General features: G+C 42.9%; 2 protein-coding genes and 1 long non-coding RNA gene across 3 annotated transcripts; 1 reads left to right on the top strand and 2 right to left on the bottom strand.

Moving 5' to 3' along the window:
• Positions 1–36: 36 nt before the first annotated feature.
• On the bottom strand, positions 37–5,260 carry xab2 (XPA binding protein 2). The gene is made up of 19 exons (XM_077735334.1): positions 5,084–5,260; positions 4,644–4,792; positions 4,431–4,554; positions 4,153–4,350; positions 3,947–4,081; positions 3,704–3,868; positions 3,446–3,590; positions 3,213–3,364; positions 2,932–3,051; positions 2,719–2,850; positions 2,506–2,637; positions 2,125–2,238; positions 1,890–2,052; positions 1,639–1,829; positions 1,200–1,322; positions 940–1,111; positions 744–870; positions 570–673; positions 37–504 (listed from the first exon to the last, which is right to left on the bottom strand). Exons 1-19 carry the CDS (start codon positions 5,117–5,119, stop codon positions 443–445), a joined length of 2,544 nt encoding a protein of 847 aa, XP_077591460.1. The 5' UTR covers positions 5,120–5,260; the 3' UTR covers positions 37–442.
• Positions 5,261–5,925: 665 nt separating this feature from the next.
• On the bottom strand, positions 5,926–17,886 carry LOC144208521 (uncharacterized). The gene is made up of 4 exons (XR_013328888.1): positions 17,674–17,886; positions 10,159–10,287; positions 7,110–7,289; positions 5,926–6,054 (listed from the first exon to the last, which is right to left on the bottom strand). It is a non-coding gene; the product is annotated as an uncharacterized LOC144208521 (long non-coding RNA).
• Positions 8,045–17,970, top strand: LOC144208520 (myosin heavy chain, fast skeletal muscle). Its single transcript, XM_077734421.1, has 41 exons — positions 8,045–8,063; positions 8,540–8,583; positions 8,738–8,963; positions 9,068–9,211; positions 9,288–9,444; positions 9,535–9,562; positions 9,645–9,753; positions 9,855–9,947; positions 10,026–10,089; positions 10,166–10,264; positions 10,381–10,484; positions 10,566–10,704; positions 10,792–10,910; positions 11,011–11,160; positions 11,231–11,401; positions 11,478–11,784; positions 11,863–11,930; positions 12,021–12,108; positions 12,204–12,321; positions 12,408–12,531; positions 12,611–12,747; positions 12,856–13,111; positions 13,204–13,446; positions 13,525–13,701; positions 13,792–13,937; positions 14,025–14,115; positions 14,188–14,577; positions 14,666–14,792; positions 14,912–15,030; positions 15,123–15,319; positions 15,408–15,591; positions 15,658–15,823; positions 15,936–16,060; positions 16,141–16,449; positions 16,515–16,718; positions 16,792–16,917; positions 17,000–17,170; positions 17,251–17,355; positions 17,479–17,574; positions 17,653–17,784; positions 17,863–17,970. Exons 3-41 carry the CDS (start codon positions 8,757–8,759, stop codon positions 17,878–17,880), a joined length of 5,808 nt encoding a protein of 1,935 aa, XP_077590547.1. The 5' UTR covers positions 8,045–8,063; positions 8,540–8,583; positions 8,738–8,756; the 3' UTR covers positions 17,881–17,970.
• Positions 17,971–18,023: the final 53 nt, after the last annotated feature.

Raw genomic sequence — 18,023 nt, 5'->3', positions numbered from 1 at the left:
CCATTAAGTGACTATTTAAACAACAGTTCACCATAGTATATTTATGGAATTTATTTTGAAGGCTTGCTTACCAAGACAATGCTTCACTAAACCTATAAGAATGCAAAATATATGTAGAAATACACATTTTATCACTTTCTTGCAACATATTAAACAGTATAGGAGAAAGAAAAAAAACAATTTACCTTACCTAACAAGGCGTTATAACTCCAGACGGCTCAATTGTTCATTACCATTTGTAGTTGACAAAGTCTGCCCTCTTGTGGTCATCATCAACAAATGCAAGCTATATCTTCCACCAAAAAAGGGGAAGATGCAAACTAACAGAGTGAATGCAACAAAAGACAATAATTCACATATGAAGAATACATTACCGCCGTATAAAAGTGACTACAACAAAATAAAAGTAAAAAATAAAAAAGTGTTTGTGAGGAGATTTTGCTCAATCATCTTTCAGGCCTCCATACACAGCAGTGGGAACACTTTTCTGTTCCAGTTGTACTTCTAAAAATGAGAAAAAGAAAATAATTAGCATGTTATTTCAAAGTAAAATGATCTGAACCACTTACCCTCCGGTCCTTGGCCATCATCTTCATCCTCGTCATCGATAGAGATCTCATCGGGATTGGCTTGTTTGACCAGTTCGCCCAATTCGCTGCGAGAGGCGTCACTCCTACAAATGCAAAAAATATATATATAATTTCCATTTATGGATCCGCTTTTAAGCCTTCCGAAAAAGTGACCTAATGAATAGAATCTTTTCTTTGGGCTTGGGTTTATCCTGTTCGGCTTCTGCGGCCAACTGCTGTGCTTTCTGCTCCAGCATCTTCATATCGTCGATTCCCAACTGGCCTGGCGCCAGATCCGACACTGGGAAAAAAAACAAATCATTAACGTGCTCGTTCTGTCCAGAACAAGGAGCGACGGAAGCCATTTTACCGGTGCCCGTAGAGCTGGTAGTGGCTTTCAGCATCTGAGACGACATAAAGTTGACTTGAGTGTTGTACGTGGCCTGGACGCTGCGCTTGATTCGGAGCATTTCTCGAATGGTGTCTTCGTTTCCGTGGCGGATCTCAAACTCTTTCCATGTCTGCCAAAATGTAGCTGTAACCTTTAAAAAATATATATATATTTATATGAATATGACATGTTGGAGAAAATAGAATATGTAAGGCTTAGGGGGAGGAGCTTTTTCTTACCCTGGGGTCACAGATCTGGGAGCAGTAGGAATAGATGGCCCGGGCTCTATCGATTTCACCAAGTTTGCTTTCCATGTCTGCAAATCGCAAGCACATATCCCTGGAGTGCTCATCCGGCAGGACCTGGAAACATTGACATTTTTTATTTTTTAGTAGTATGATAATTTTTAAATTTTTTTTTAAAGAAAAAGTACAAATAGTTTAAATGCATTTTAAAAACATCTGAAACTGCAGTGATGACATCTTGTCCATGTGAGAAAGCCATTGCTCTGAAATGGATTATTTGTAAAAAAAAACTGCATTTTAAGACCCAAGAATTCTTAATAAATGGATAACACATAATAAAAAGCTTGTCTGTCAAATTACTATTTTTTTAACATATAAAATAAAATGATTTAGTCGATATAATAGCTGGTAAAACCCCAAAAAATCTTAATACCTCAATAGACTTCTGGTAAATGGCCCGAGTGTAAGTGACACCATAAATTTCGGCCGCCCTCTTGATATAGATGTTGAACATCTGGTGCCTCTCCTCGTTTTCCACCGCCTCCGTGGCCCGTTCGTAAACGGCCATGGCGTGACGTGCCAGGCCGTACTCTTCCTCCAGTTTGGCATAGAGCAGGTAGATAGCTGCAAGATTAGGCGTCGTAAGTGATGGTAACTCCATATTTTTTTTAAAAATCCACTCACTTTTGGCGAATTTAGCAGGGCAGCCATCCAGGGCTTGCTCGAACAGATCTCTGGCTCTCTCCAATTTCTTGCCGGCATATCGGTCGATGAATTTTGTCAAGTAGGTGTTCCAGATGTCGTAAACGTTTGGCCATTTGAAGAGGGCGATGCCACGCTCGTAGGCCTAAGGTGGGGGCACAACGGCATTAGCGCCATCTTGGTTGGCTCGTATACGATACTTCATAACAACTCTTACTTTGAAGCTCTCCTCAAAGTAGTTGTGCTCTTCGAGGAACATGGCGTAGTTGATGACGATCTGCGGCGTGGCGATGCGCAGGTCGATAATGCGGTCATAAACGGCTTTTGTAGACTGAAAGGAGAAGAATGTAAAAAGGGAACAAATCACAGAAATAACGGCCATTTTTCTTTACTAAGGGACAATAATTTGGTTGAATGCTTTCGGGGACAGCTGACCTTTAAGCCTCTTTTTAGCGAGTAACAATATATATTTTAGACTTTTTAGCCCTCAACTAGAGCATTTTTTTTGTCATTAAAAAAATCTAATATTAGCAATTATTCCACATTTCTTAAATCTATTTGTACCATGAAGTACACATAACACAACATTGAAGCGTACCTGAAAAGTGCCAAGACTCTCCTCCAAGTCGGCCAGCATGGACCAGACCTTCAAAGACTTGTAGACCCTATTTTGGACGGGTTCAGAAACATCGAAATACTCGGCCTTCTTGGACGGGATGGCCGTGGCTTTCTAAAAGCAACGAGTCGACAGTGGAAAACATTAACAACCCTTTCGTGGTTGACGGCGTTGGGACGAAAAGCCGAGCCTCACGCGAAGTATCTTCAGCGCCTTTTCGTAGTTCTCGTGCCGGAGCTCCATCTCGCCATATTCGCACCAAACGGCGGCCAGGTCGTCCACTTGCTTGTAGTTCACTTTGGTGGCTTTTTCAAAGATGGTCGTGGCCTAATAAAAATTAAAAATAAATGAGGTGGATGTTCGAAAAAGTTTCTTCATGACGTAGCCTTCAAGGGCTTGTGTACTTACGTCATCCAGCTGCTGATTTTCCTCGTAGAATTTAGCAAAGGTGACCCAGAGCGTGTGCGGCTTTCCAGTGGCTTTCATGGGATCGACAGTCTGGACCGCCTCAGTGTATGTGTTTATAATCTGTGTCATAAAGAAGGTTTTTTTGGGTCATTTTTTGAGTAGCATACCAAGTCATTCTAGTGTATTTGTTGCAATTTTTTTTGTAAAATTCAACAATTCTAAGGTAATTTTAAGGGTCCGACTCAAAAAATAATAATAATTAGTCAAAGCCTAACAATCACCTGTCGTGGTGTCCCCTCGTACAATTTCACCCGTTTATGCCACTCGTGGACATTGTGGGGATTCTGGCGCAACAGCACGCTGTTCAAAAGAAGAGGTCGTCGTGCTATCAGCTCCTCAAAACGGGTCAGTCGAAGTTCCAGATCGGTGTCATCTAGACAGAGCAAAAAAAAAGCAAGAGTTACGGACCGAACGGGGACGATTTCTGCTTCCGAGGACTCGGCCCGACACTAACCCTCTACGTCCTGGCCCAACTCTGAAGTGGTCTCCATCTTGGCCGCGATCATACTTTCTTCAAACTGAGCGTAACTGTCAAAAACTTGGGTGAAATCCCTGACGGTGACCACGGTAAGAATGGCCTCCTCGTATACATCGCGGGCCTACAAGGTATAAGAAAGAAAAATTACAATTATACTGGTAGTTGTTGTCTAAACAAAGACGAAACCCAACACAAGACAAATTTAGTAGCTTGTTTGTATATTTATGGACAAACCTTTTCAAAAAGACCACTCCTGATGTAGTAATCCGCCAAAGAGCACCAAAGCTTTCCGAGCTGGTCGGTAAAACGAGTGAGGCCTCCACGGATGATGGCGCCGACGTTTAAAGAGGTCACCTTGTCGGGGTTTTGCGAAATCAAGTCGCACAACTCGTGCCAGAGCTGCAAAATTCAAATAATAATTACAAATATGTCACGATGGGAGTCCAAAATTAGAAAAAGAGTAAACAGACAACATACCTGGTAGTTTGATTTGCCTTCTTTAGACACAAAAGTTTCATCGTTGACAACCGCGGCGAGACGTACGGCGGCTTCATCCAAGCGCCCAACAGACTTTAAGTACTCAATGTATTCTTCTGCGTTCTCTGGAGAAAGCTGCACAATACACAATGGCATTTTAACAAGGAATGTTTTCTTTACAAACGACAGTTTCCGTCATTTCGTACCTTGAGGTATCGGCGGTAGACGCGAATGGCCGTCTCGGGAAGGGGAAGGCTTCGGGCGAAGCGAAGATAGATGGGCCAGATACGGGGGTGCTGGGTAACTGGAAGAGCTCGGAGTGCACGGTCAAATGTCCGCCGACTCCTTGTGATCTTACTCTGGGTCACTAGGAAGTGGCAATAGTCGGTCCAAATCCTGGGCATCTGTTACCATGGAAAATGAAATTAACAACAATAAAAAAAATGGACCATAATAAGTATTTAAGACTTGTAATTCCACTCACCTTGTGCATGAACACTAATGCTCTTTCATGACAGTTATTGATTTCTTCGTAAACAGGTTCATTTATGCATTTCCCCTTGACTTGTTTCCTTCTCTCCCTCAGATAATTGTACCATAATTTATAGCTGTGGGAAAACAATTTGGTTTTCTGCATGAATATTTTGCAGACATATACATAACGATTGAATGTAGAAGCAATGTAGCTCATATTTACCTTCCAGGTAGCTCTTTTAGAGCTCGTTCATAGATCAAATTAAGCACGGGTTTTGCAGCATTCTGTTTAAACTCGATGTAACGAATCCAGCACTTGACGGAATATGGATTTCGGATGATCTCCTCTTCATATGGAAGGTCATCGTCTTCCTATAATACGAAATCACATATCACCATTAGCATAAATATGCTGGACCGCCACAAAGATGATACTCTAATAAATACAATGGATTACATAGCACTACTGTACACAACTTAACAAAACAGGAGGAAAAAACCTACTATATGGTCAAATTTGCGGCTAAAAACAAGATTCACAACACTTATAAGTGAACTTTATCAACGACGCATAGCATGCCTCGCACAAGTGGTTAGCACGGGCGCAAATATCAACCATATTTTTTCATATTTACTAAATAGGCATAATAATTGAAAACTTACAAACATAACATCTTGTTGTATCTTTTGTGAAGACATTTTACCACGGTAGATGACCGGATGAATGTAAACTAGCACTGTTAGCTAACGCGGGCTAAGTAGCTAACTTAGCCAGCCAAAGCGTGTAGTATACCAGAGATTGTACAAAACAGTGAAATGGCTACGTCCGTTGTCAAACAGAACATCACGTGTACGCTTTGAGCCAATGAGACGTGAATTTGGGGCAGCCGAAAAGTCATCCTATGTGTCGTAAAATGTTATGTCGCCTGTCAAAATGTCAACAAAAACATACATAATCAACCATATATGTTAGATTCATACAGAAATATTATGGGAATTTTTTTAATTAGTACATTAAAGAATTTTCCCTTAACTATGACATCGACTGCATTGATTCTACCGAGTTTACAAGTAAACAGAAACTCCTCCTTTAATACGATCTCTGAGTCGTAGAGAACTTCCGCATTGGTCACTGCGCAAAAGCAGTACTATTAAACTTTTATTTTTCCTAAAGTGAAATAATTAGATTTTAATATTACCCTTTGAGGCCTTAGGTGTATATAATATTACCAATAATAAAATTTAAATGATTAAATAAATATAAAAATTCTAATATTTAATTAAAAATGTAAGTGTTACATCACGACATTACATAAAGACTAATATTAAGTAATCCGTTTCAATTGCTTATTAATATTAAATGTCATTGTAGCAAATGGGTTATGGAGTACAGCTGGATTGGAATAAAATACAAATAACTCAATTATTAGATGGAAAAAAATCCAAGATTTTGGTTCAGCATTTCTTTTTGCAACATTAAATTTTATTGCTAAGCAGTTTAATCACCTGATTGAGAGGAACCCTCCTGTGTCAGCCAATCTTAGAACTGTCTGGGGTCAAAGGTTAATGCTTGAGGTCAAGTGTCAAATGCCATCCAACTGCAGTCCCCCTCCAAGCCACCCATTACGATGCACCTGGTTAGAAATAAACATAAAAATCCATTAGTAACATTCATTCATTTCAACACTGATTATAGTTGTCAGAGTTGCAAAGAGGCAGAGATTCATGACACAATGCATTATTTTCAACTACAATAAGACAAAAGATGGAAACCATTCATTGAGCGGATATGACAAGTGTCCCAAAATAGAAAAGAGAAAGCACACCATGGCCCACTTGCCCCTATTTGTCATTCTTTGGAATTGGCTTTGAGCGTTGATGAAATCTGCTCCATGTAGGTAGTATTAAGGGTATCACTGTCGATATGTATATGCCATCCTATTTTCAACTGGATTCAAATATCCACATCTATCATCTTTTTCCTTCTTCTTGTCATAAGGTACAATTAATATAGAGATTTTTTTAAAATTAATTCCTGCCATCATCAAGGAAGTAGTTATATTGTTGGCACTACTCCAAAACATAAAAAAAAATATATAATCACTACATTAAAATGATGAAATTCAAGAATGTTTTTAAATTAATTAATATTATAAAATAAAATTATCAAATTCAAGAATGTTTTTAAATTCCCCATTTTATATTAAAATGATCAAATTCAAGAATCGTTTTTAAATTCACTCATTTTAAATTAAAATTATCAAATTCAAGAATATTTTTAAATTCACTCATTTTATATTGAAATGATCAAATTCAAGAACGTTTTAAAATTCACTCATTCCCCCCAAAAAATAATAAAATTTCTATATTACACATGTTAGAATGACCATTAAAACCTCCAAAACATTTATTTCCCCATAAACCCAATCGAGTATGACATACCACTTCAAAACTAACATGTCCGCAAAACTTTTACAAGAGTGCATTGTAAACACACTTGGTCACTTTATCATCTCCCTTCAACTCGATTGTCAAAGCCTTGGAAATGGCAAACCATTCTGTAATCATGTCTTAAATGATACACTTACATCGTTAAAATTTCGCATATGCCCCTTGAGGTGCTTGTTCACCAGCCAAAATGACATTTGGTTTAACATTTAATTTTTACATATGTACCAACCATTCTTACCCAAGCTCTTGGAGACAGCTGAATATTCAATGGGGGGCCCCCACAGGGATATCCAAGGCGGAGTTGGGTGTCGGCGATTGGTCATCTCAACATCATCCTTAGAATCAACTTCCATCCCAAGGATGAAGGAAAGATCTCTTGACATCTGAGCTGGACTTAATTTAGGTTGTTTCACCATTCCTTAAATGGAAGAGCAAAATAGCTATTTGAACGTCATATCTTCTATCTGGTTTTAATAGACATAGATGGGATGTACAAGTGTTCTGCAACTATATACTACCCCGAGCCATTCGGGTTCAAAGTTGTTGGCCGGGGGGCTACATTGGCTCGAATTTAAACAAGTGTAATGAATATCTCTTTCGTGTAAGTGCCTTGCTAAATCTGATCCAGTCTTTGCTGGAGCAAAGAAGGGTTTTAAGGACCCCCGTGATTGATTCATTGTCGTCGTCGTCTATTTGGAGACATTCTTTGGACATTGCTGTCACACCTCGCATTTTATTGGCTTAGCTTAAGCATTTCTGTCCGGACTTTAGCTAATATAATATATCATGTAACCATCTAAACTCAATTATAAGGTTGCGATGATAAAATTATAAGGTTGAGTTGGATATTTTGCAAGGAATTTTATCGAAATGAAGGATTTCTAATACGGTGAGACGATGAAATATGTGAAGATGTTTCGTTTTGGTGTAGAAACGTTTTGGAGTATTAAAAAAAATGTTTTAATCATGGCTATGTAGTCTTGTCTTTGAATGGAGATACGATGGGTGCTCAGTTTCATCTTTCAGACACAAAACGGCAAGCGTAGGAGGTCAGGTGTCCGAGGATGTCTCTGGTGATGGCAGGACGACATGACCAAATTTGAGTTGGGATCATTTGCTGAGCTTGTCATGTCTGGCCTATATAAACGCAAGCGCGTCGCTTCCACTGACAACCGACAGACATCCCACGCAGGTCAGTGCTGTTGTTTCCTCTAAGGCTTTTTTAATGGATCTTTAGATTTAATCATTTCTAGGAATACCCTGTAGAAAAAAGTCCAAATAGATTCCAACTTATTTTCTAGTTTGATTCAATAATTTCTAGGAATAGCATGTAGAAATAATACCAAATATATTGCAATTTAATTCCTAGTTTGTTAAGTCCTAGCAGTTAGCTTGTTAGTTTTACTCAGTACATGTTATGCCATATCTACATGGTTTCTCAAAAAATGTACTCACTTTTAGAATAAAATGTACTCTGGTCATTCTAAAAGTGAGTACATTTTATTCTAAAAGTGAGTATATTTTTTTGAGACACCTTGTATTCAGAAAACGCTAAAATCTTATTGCATGAAGGGAGTCAATAGTAATCTCAAGATGAATATTTGGGATAGCTTCTAGTATGCAAAACAATAATAATAAATTATAATTTGTCCTCTATGGTATTTTCAGGCTCCTCACCAAGATATCAAGGCCGTTCTTCTTGTTTAAGTGAGGTACAAAATCAGTTTTAACATTTCTAAGACTATTTGACATGACATTATATTTTAATTAGTAAAAAAACAACAAGTATTTGTGGCTAGGTACAATTTTTTAAATGAGCAAAAAAAGGTAAAGACTTACCCGAATAATGCCGAATGTCCGTTTCAGTCCGAACTAAGGTGCCATCATGGGAGACAAAGACATGGCTAGCTTCGGGCCGGCGGCTATCTACCTCCGCAAACCGGAGAAGGAGAGGATCGAGGCTCAGAACTCCCCTTTTGATGCCAAGACCGCCTTTTTCGTGACGGTTCCTGATGAGATGTACCTGAAGGGTAAACTCGTCAGCAAAGAGGGTGGCAAAGCTACCGTTGAAGTCCTCGGAGTTGCTGGCAAGGTAAAGTGGAAAAACCCCAAAAACCTCCGACAATCTCAGACATCCAAACTCTTGTGTGTGACGGGGTCCGATTTTTTTTCCGATTTTTTTCCGGTATCTGGCAGAAAGTCACAGTCAAAGAGGACGAGATCCATCCAATGAACCCTCCCAAGTTCGACAAGATTGAGGACATGGCCATGATGACCCACCTCAACGAACCTTGTGTGTTGTTTAACCTCAAAGAGCGTTATGCCTCTTGGATGATCTACGTGAGTTTCCTTTAGCAAGAGTATCGCATTGGTCAGCTTTTTCCACTTTTTTCACGTTTGGTTTCTACTTTTTCAGACCTACTCTGGGTTGTTCTGCGTTGTCGTGAATCCCTACAAGTGGCTTCCGGTGTACGACTCCACCTGCGTGTCGGCCTACAGAGGCAAGAAGAGGATTGAGGCTCCTCCCCACATTTTCTCCATCTCTGACAATGCCTATCAGTTCATGCTCACAGGTAAGATAAGACGATTTGATTGTTTAAACCTAGCCAAAGTAGAAAAGGGAAAATTGTCTCTGATATAGATCGTTGCTTCTTGTGTTTCAGATCGTGAGAACCAGTCTGTCCTTATCACGTAAGTCTTGAAAGCCAATTTTTGGTAGAAGGGAAACTTTTTGGGGACAAAGTGTGCTGAAAAATGTCATGATCTTCCTCAGTGGAGAATCCGGTGCTGGAAAGACTGTCAACACCAAGCGTGTCATCCAGTACTTTGCAACAATTGCAGTCGTTGGAGGCAAAAAGCCTGAAGGATCTGGAAAGATCCAGGTAAGACCAAGAAAAGACTGACGTTACACTCTTCTCTTGCTGGAAGCTGATGAGTTAGTCTGCTAGAAATATTTGTTAACGGCAGATTTGTGGCCTTGCAGGGTTCTCTGGAAGATCAAATCATTGCAGCTAACCCTCTGCTGGAAGCCTACGGTAATGCCAAGACTGTGAGGAATGACAACTCCTCTCGTTTCGTAAGTAATATTACAAAGATTGACAATCACATCGACTCCTTAAGTCTCAAACTGAGATGTTATGATGACTACTTTCAGGGTAAATTCATCAGAATCCACTTCGGAACTTCCGGCAAACTGGCCTCAGCTGATATTGAAACTTGTGAGTTAGTTGAGTTTTTAGTTCAACACATAAACCGCACAAAATACTTTATGAACTTCTATGTCTGACCTTTAAGATCTGCTGGAGAAGTCCCGTGTCACCTTCCAGTTGTCCGCTGAGAGGAGTTACCATATCTTCTATCAGCTCATGACTGGACACAAGCCCGAGCTGCTGGGTATGTCGTCCGTATTGGTTCTCCTGAAAAAAAAATCAGTAGATTAAAGTCCTGTAGATTCACAACAGATGGGTATATGTATTTAAAACGCTGATGTTTCATTCATTGTATTCAAGAGGGTCTCCTGATCACCACCAACCCATACGACTACCCAATGATCAGCCAGGGTGAAATCACTGTCAAGAGCATTGACGACGTGGAGGAGTTCATTGCCACCGACGTAAGGAGAGAAAACCAAATGGTCACATTTGAGTTGGATCAGTGCGAACTAGAAATAAGATGAAACTTGTGCACGTTACAGACGGCCATTGACATCCTGGGATTCACTGCCGAGGAGAAACTGGGCATCTACAAGCTGACTGGTGCTGTCATGCATCACGGCAACATGAAGTTCAAGCAGAAGCAGCGTGAGGAGCAGGCTGAACCCGATGGCACAGAGGGTAGGTCTTGCAATCGCACATCTAAAATCCACTGGACGGCGTTTGTCCTCGTCTGAAGCAAATTCTAAACAACTGTCTTTCGATTAGTGGCTGACAAAATCGCCTACCTCGCCGGTCTGAACTCAGCTGATATGCTGAAATGCCTGTGCTACCCCAGAGTCAAGGTCGGCAACGAGATGGTGACCAAAGGTCAGACCGTCCCACAGGTAAGAAAAATCAGGTTGAAATTGCAAAAAGACGATCGATATGTCCATTTCTGATAAGCACGAGAACTGGAAATGTGAAATGGATGAATTGAATTTGTAGGTCAACAATGCTGTCTCAGCTTTGTGCAAGTCCATCTACGAGAAAATGTTCTTGTGGATGGTCATCCGCATCAACGAGATGTTGGACACAAAGCAGCCCAGGCAGTTCTTCATCGGCGTGTTGGACATCGCCGGATTCGAGATCTTCGATGTAAGTCACGGAAGAATCGAAATTAATCGTGAACACATCAGTGAATAAAGTCGATATCTGTTTGGTGTAGTTCAACAGCTTGGAGCAGTTGTGCATCAACTTCACCAATGAGAAACTGCAACAGTTCTTCAACCACCACATGTTCGTCCTGGAGCAAGAAGAATACAAGAAAGAGGGCATTGAGTGGGAATTCATTGACTTCGGTATGGACTTGGCTGCCTGCATCGAGCTCATTGAGAAGGTGAGATGAATCTTCCATGTGGTGGACAGTTGGAGTAAGGATCTTTCTAACAAATCATTCTTGTTCTTTGCTTCAGCCACTGGGCATCTTCTCCATCCTTGAGGAGGAGTGCATGTTCCCCAAAGCTTCTGACACCACCTTCAAGAACAAGCTGCACGATCAGCATCTTGGCAAGACCAAGGCCTTCGAGAAGCCCAAGCCCGGAAAGGGCAAGGCTGAAGCCCACTTCTCACTGGTTCACTACGCCGGCACCGTGGACTACAACATCGCCGGCTGGTTGGACAAGAACAAGGACCCACTGAACGACTCTGTGGTCCAGCTCTACCAGAAGTCTTCAAACAAGCTTCTGGCTATGCTGTATGCTGCCCATGGTGCAGCTGAAGGTATAAGGGTCATGACTGTTGTGGAAAACCCATCGGTTGATGATCACGATTGAGTAATAATATGTTTTGGAAAAACAGAAACTGGCGCCAAGAAGGGAGGAAAGAAGAAGGGTGGTTCTTTCCAGACTGTCTCTGCTCTGTTCAGGGTAATGTTTGTGTGCGGGCTTTGGGGCAGTTTTAAGGGTTCCGTGACTTGAAGTTGGCGTTCTAAAAACCTGTCATAATACACCCAACAGGAGAACTTGGGCAAGCTGATGACCAACTTGAGAAGCACTCATCCTCACTTTGTGCGTTGTCTGATTCCCAACGAATCCAAGACTCCAGGTTTGATTTTTCACTGAGGAACCATATTTTTCTTCACAGGAAAGATTCAAAAGACAATGCGAACTGAATGAAATCTTCTACTCACTCACTCTCAGGTCTTATGGAGAACTTCTTGGTCATCCACCAGCTCAGGTGTAACGGTGTACTTGAAGGCATCAGAATCTGCAGGAAAGGTTTCCCCAGCAGAATCCTCTATGGTGACTTCAAGCAGAGGTATTTGTCATCTTTAAAATTTGTACTTGAGTGTCATACAGGCTAATAATAGTCAGTAAGTAACTCACCAACCTTTTGTCCGACAGATACAAAGTACTGAATGCCAGTGTCATCCCTGAGGGTCAGTTCATTGACAACAAGAAGGCCGCAGAGAAACTGCTGGGCTCCATTGATGTGGATCACACTCAGTACAAATTCGGCCACACAAAGGTGACTTATTGTGGACGACATCTTGTCTCTGAGTCATGTCCTTCTACAGTGGAGTCAACATTTGTTATCCTCTACCAAGGTCTTCTTCAAAGCCGGTCTTCTGGGTACCCTTGAGGAGATGAGAGATGAAAAACTGGCTGAGCTGGTGACCATGACTCAGGCTCTTTGCAGAGGATACGTTATGAGGAAGGAGTTTGTCAAGATGATGGAAAGGAGGTATGTCTAAGCACATCTTTGAGTGACCTTATGGATATAAAAGCAAATGTCCCAATACTGGAGAAAGTATGTTACAATAAAATATCAATGTGTGCCTTCCTTTTCCAGAGAGTCCATCTACAGCATCCAGTACAACTTGCGTTCCTTCATGAACGTGAAGAACTGGCCATGGCTGAAACTGTACTTCAAGGTCAAGCCTCTCCTGAAGAGCGCTGAGACCGAGAAGGAGCTCCAGCAGATGAAGGAGAATTATGACAAGATGCAATCAGATCTGTCTACTGCTCTGGCCAAAAAGAAGGATTTGGAGGAGAAGATGGTTTCCCTGCTGCAGGAGAAGAATGACCTGCAACTGCAAATCGCAGCGGTAAATGAAATGTTTAGAGGAGACATGGATCTGTTTAATTGCAACCACATTTTACCATGAAATGACTGACTGGATACATTTTCGGTGTGTAGGAAGGTGATAACCTCTCAGATGCCGAGGAGAGGTGCGAGGGTCTGATCAAGAGCAAGATCCAGATGGAGGCTAAGCTCAAAGAGTCGACCGAGAGACTGGAAGATGAAGAAGAAATCAACGCCGAGCTGACGGCCAAGAAGAGAAAGCTGGAGGATGAATGCTCTGAGCTGAAGAAGGATATTGATGATCTGGAACTCACCTTGGCTAAAGTGGAGAAGGAGAAGCATGCCACTGAGAACAAGGTGAACTTTGGTTCTTTTTTGTGAATAGGAAATCCAGAGTAACAAAGTTGACTGAGCCAACAAATAACAATATTTCAGGTGAAAAACCTCACCGAGGAGTTGGCCACTCAAGATGAGTCCATTGCCAAGTTGACAAAGGAGAAGAAAGCCCTCCAGGAGGCCCACCAGCAAACGCTGGATGATCTTCAGGCTGAGGAAGACAAAGTCAACACTCTGACCAAGGCCAAGACAAAGCTGGAACAGCAAGTGGATGACGTAAGGACGCAACTTTACCTGAATCTTGGATCATATATGTTCACTCATTTCAAGAGTATAATTTACAATGATGAAATGATGTTATAACAGCTTGAGGGTTCACTGGAGCAAGAGAAGAAGCTCCGCATGGACCTTGAGAGAGGCAAGAGAAAGCTTGAGGGTGACCTGAAACTGGCCCAGGAATCCATCATGGATCTGGAGAATGACAAACAACAGTCTGATGAGAAAATCAAGAAGTAAGAAGCAAAAATAACTTGGAAACAAGACATCACTGCTAGCTAGAGAAATAGATCTTAGCATGGATGTTTTCTTTCTTCTTAAAGGAAGGACTTTGAGACCAGCCAGCTGCTCAGCAAGATTGAAGATGAGCAGTCCCTTGGTGCTCAGCACCAGAAGAAGATCAAGGAACTCCAGGTAACTTCTTCAACCCCACCCGGTGAACCTTATAGACCAGAGATTTTGTCCTTACACTTTGGTCCAACCTAGGCCCGCATTGAGGAGCTGGAAGAGGAGATTGAGGCCGAGAGGGCCGCCCGTGCAAAGGTTGAGAAGCAGAGGTCCGACCTTTCCAGGGAACTGGAAGAGATCAGCGAGAGACTGGAGGAAGCCGGCGGAGCCACTGCCTCTCAGATCGAGATGAACAAGAAGCGCGAGGCCGAATTCCAGAAACTGCGTCGCGATCTGGAGGAATCCACCCTGCAGCACGAGGCCACAGCCGCCGCTCTGCGCAAGAAGCAGGCCGACAGCGTGGCCGAGCTGGGCGAGCAGATCGACAACCTGCAGCGCGTCAAGCAGAAGCTGGAGAAGGAGAAGAGCGAGTACAAGATGGAGATCGACGACCTCGCCAGCAACATGGAGTCTGTCGCCAAAGCTAAGGTAAGAATTATTCATGAGCCTGAAAAAAAAAACTTTCAACTGGAATTATCACATGCTAATGATTAAGAATGCAATTTTGGGCGAATAGGGCAACCTGGAAAAGATGTGCAGGAGTCTGGAAGACTCACATGCCGAGCTCAAGACCAAATACGATGAGAACTTCCGCCAGTTCAATGACATGAACGCACAGCGGGCAAGGCTCCAAACTGAAAATGGTAAGTGCATGATAGAACTCCTATATCATGTCTTCAGTTTTGAGTCGGAGCTTGAATCAATGTTTCAACAGATCATATTTAGTGGCTCTTGATTGTAATCAATTCCATTTGCTTTTTAGGTGAGTTCTCACGCCAGCTCGAGGAGAAAGAAGCTATGGTTTCCCAGCTGACCAGAGGCAAGCAGGCCTATACTCAGCAGATGGAAGAGCTCAAGAGACATGTTGAGGAAGAAGTCAAGGTATAGAAAAACATCTCCTCAAACCATCCCCTGTAGTCCTTGGCATTGACTTCAAAAACCCTAAATTCACAATTCCTTCCTCTACTCACCAGGCCAAGAACGCCCTGGCCCACGCCGTTCAGTCTGCCCGCCACGACTGCGACCTTCTCAGGGAGCAGTATGAGGAAGAGCAGGAGGCTAAAGCCGAGCTCCAGCGAGGAATGTCCAAGGCCAACTGCGAGGTGGCACAGTGGAGGTCCAAATATGAGACTGACGCTATCCAGCGCACTGAGGAGCTTGAGGAGGCCAAGTTAGTCTTTTAAAGTTCATTCTTAGCTCACTGACCTTAGCTCCTGGTTTGTACATGACTGACAATGTAAATACATTGCCACCTACAGGAAGAAGCTCGCCCAGCGTCTCCAGGACGCCGAGGAGTCCATTGAAGCCGTTAACTCCAAGTGCGCCTCTTTGGAGAAGACCAAGCAGAGGCTGCAGGGAGAGGTTGAGGACCTCATGATCGACGTTGAGAGAGCCAACGCCTTGGCTGCTAACCTTGACAAGAAGCAGAGGAACTTTGACAAGGTAAAGAAAGAAAAGGACCTTAGAAAAAGACTGTTCTCTGTTGCTAAATCTCCAAAAATGTTGTAGGTCCTGGCAGAATGGAAGCAGAAGTTCGAGGAGGGTCAGGCTGAGCTGGAAGGAGCCCAGAAGGAGGCTCGTTCTCTCAGCACTGAAATGTTCAAGATGAAGAACTCTTATGAGGAGGCTCTGGATCATCTGGAGACCATGAAGAGGGAGAACAAGAACCTGCAGCGTGAGTAATTCATTCTTACAGTGGATGAATCGCATCGGAATGAGAATCCTTGATGATATAGTTATGGGATTTAAGAATATACCATGACTTTATTATGCTCACCCTTACATAGAGGAGATCTCCGACTTGACTGAGCAAATCGGTGAGAGCGGCAAGTGCATCCATGAGCTGGAGAAGTCCAAGAAGACCGTTGAGGCTGAGAAGGCTGAAATTCAGACAGCACTGGAAGAGGCAGAGGTAAAAATTGTGATCTGAGGAGATCACAATGACACATTGGATTACATTCAACTAAAAACAAATTCAACTTTTCTCTTCAGGGCACACTGGAGCACGAGGAAGCCAAGATCATCCGCGTCCAGCTCGAGCTCAACCAAGTCAAGGGCGAGATCGACAGAAAGCTGGCCGAGAAGGACGAAGAGATGGAACAGATCAAGAGGAACAGCCAGAGAATTATCGACTCCATGCAGAGCACTCTGGATGCCGAGGTCAGGAGCAGGAACGATGCCCTGAGGGTCAAGAAGAAGATGGAGGGAGACCTGAACGAGATGGAGATTCAGCTCAGCCACGCCAACAGACAGGCTGCTGAAGCCCAGAAACAGCTGAGGAACGTCCAGGGACAACTCAAGGTGAGCTCCACATAATGACATGCTATTGGGCGGAGGTTTGATGATTTGATTTGTTTCCCCAAAAGGATGCCCAACTGCACCTTGACGAGGCTGTCAGAGCACACGAAGACATGAAGGAGCAAGTGACCATGGTGGAGCGCAGGAACGGCCTGATGCTGGCTGAAATCGAGGAGCTGAGAGCCGGTCTGGATCAAACCGACAGAGCACGCAAAGTGGCCGAGCAGGAGCTGGTTGATGCCAGCGAGCGCGTTGGACTGCTGCACTCTCAGGTTTGTCTTCGCCCATTCAGACCACATTCTTAAGTCAGATCAGATCTAATCAAAAACTGTTTCCCCCAAACAGAACACCAGCCTGCTGAACACCAAGAAGAAGCTGGAATCTGACTTTGTCCAGGTTCAAGGCGAAGTTGAAGATGCTGTTCAGGAAGCACGCAATGCTGAGGACAAGGCCAAGAAGGCCATCACTGATGTGAGCACACTCAAAAACCCGAGACACTACCAAGTGTTTCGTCCATGCTAAAAAATCTTCACTACCGTTTCAATCATTTCAGGCTGCCATGATGGCCGAGGAGCTGAAGAAGGAGCAGGACACCAGTGCTCACTTGGAGAGGATGAAGAAGAACCTGGAGGTCACCGTCAAGGATCTGCAGCATCGTCTGGATGAGGCCGAAAGCCTCGCCATGAAGGGTGGCAAGAAGCAGCTCCAGAAACTGGAATCCAGGGTACGAACTCTAATCTGGAAACTCATCATGAGAAAGACATTTCTTGAGGGACTAAACAGAGGATCTGACTCCCCCTATAGGTGCGCGAGCTTGAGGCTGAAGTTGATGCCGAACAGAGACGCGGTGCTGATGCCATCAAGGGAGTCCGCAAATATGAGAGGAGAGTGAAAGAACTGACTTATCAGGTACAGTAGCAATTTGACTCGTTATTTCAACTCTGCAACATTCATGTCTCATTGCTAGCTAGTATAATTCTAAAACTAAAATCAGGCAAATGACATCTGTTTGTTGTAATCCTTTCTTCATAGACTGAGGAGGACAAGAAGAACGGAATCAGGCTTCAGGATCTGGTGGACAAACTCCAGTTGAAGGTCAAGGCTTACAAGAGACAAGCCGAGGAGTCTGTAAGTTCACTTTGTGTGGATTTTATCATCCGCGATTGACTTGACTTCAACCCTGAATGTGAACCGTTTTCACTACAGGAGGAACAGGCCAATACTCACATGACCAGGTACAGGAAGGTCCAGCACGAGATGGAGGAAGCTCAGGAACGTGCCGACATCGCCGAGTCTCAGGTCAACAAGATGAGGGCCAAGAGCAGGGATATTGGAAAGGTAAGGTTGACCCAATCTGCAGTTTTTCCTTCCTCAATTGCTCCTTCATCTCATGGATTTTCATCTTTTGTCTCCTAGACCGACTCTGCCGAGTAAGAGTGTCACCAAACATGCCTGCAAACCAAGTTCATAAAATATGACGAATGTTTAAAGGTCTCTCAATAAAGCATATATTTATTATCATAATCCCTGGATCAATGTTTTTCTTTCTGCAACCATTTCAATGGGAAGTCTTGACT

Source organism: Stigmatopora nigra, chromosome 15, assembly GCF_051989575.1.
Source record: "Stigmatopora nigra isolate UIUO_SnigA chromosome 15, RoL_Snig_1.1, whole genome shotgun sequence".
Lineage (NCBI taxonomy): Eukaryota > Metazoa > Chordata > Actinopteri > Syngnathiformes > Syngnathidae > Stigmatopora > Stigmatopora nigra.
This window is presented reverse-complemented; position numbering and strand designations above follow the sequence as displayed.

Coding starts and splice junctions, on each gene's coding strand:
- xab2 (XM_077735334.1), bottom strand. CDS start 5,119: ATGTCTTCACAAAAGATACAACAAGATGTTATGTTT. Junction 2,638..2,718: donor AGGCGCTGAAGATACTTCGC/GTGAGGCTCGGC, acceptor CGTTGCTTTTAG/AAAGCCACGGCCATCCCGTC. Junction 1,830..1,889: donor CCCTGCTAAATTCGCCAAAA/GTGAGTGGATTT, acceptor CTAATCTTGCAG/CTATCTACCTGCTCTATGCC.
- LOC144208520 (XM_077734421.1), top strand. CDS start 8,757: ATGGGAGACAAAGACATGGCTAGCTTCGGGCCGGCGGCTATCTACCTC. Junction 14,116..14,187: donor AGAAGATCAAGGAACTCCAG/GTAACTTCTTCA, acceptor GGTCCAACCTAG/GCCCGCATTGAGGAGCTGGA. Junction 16,918..16,999: donor CCAAGAAGGCCATCACTGAT/GTGAGCACACTC, acceptor CAATCATTTCAG/GCTGCCATGATGGCCGAGGA.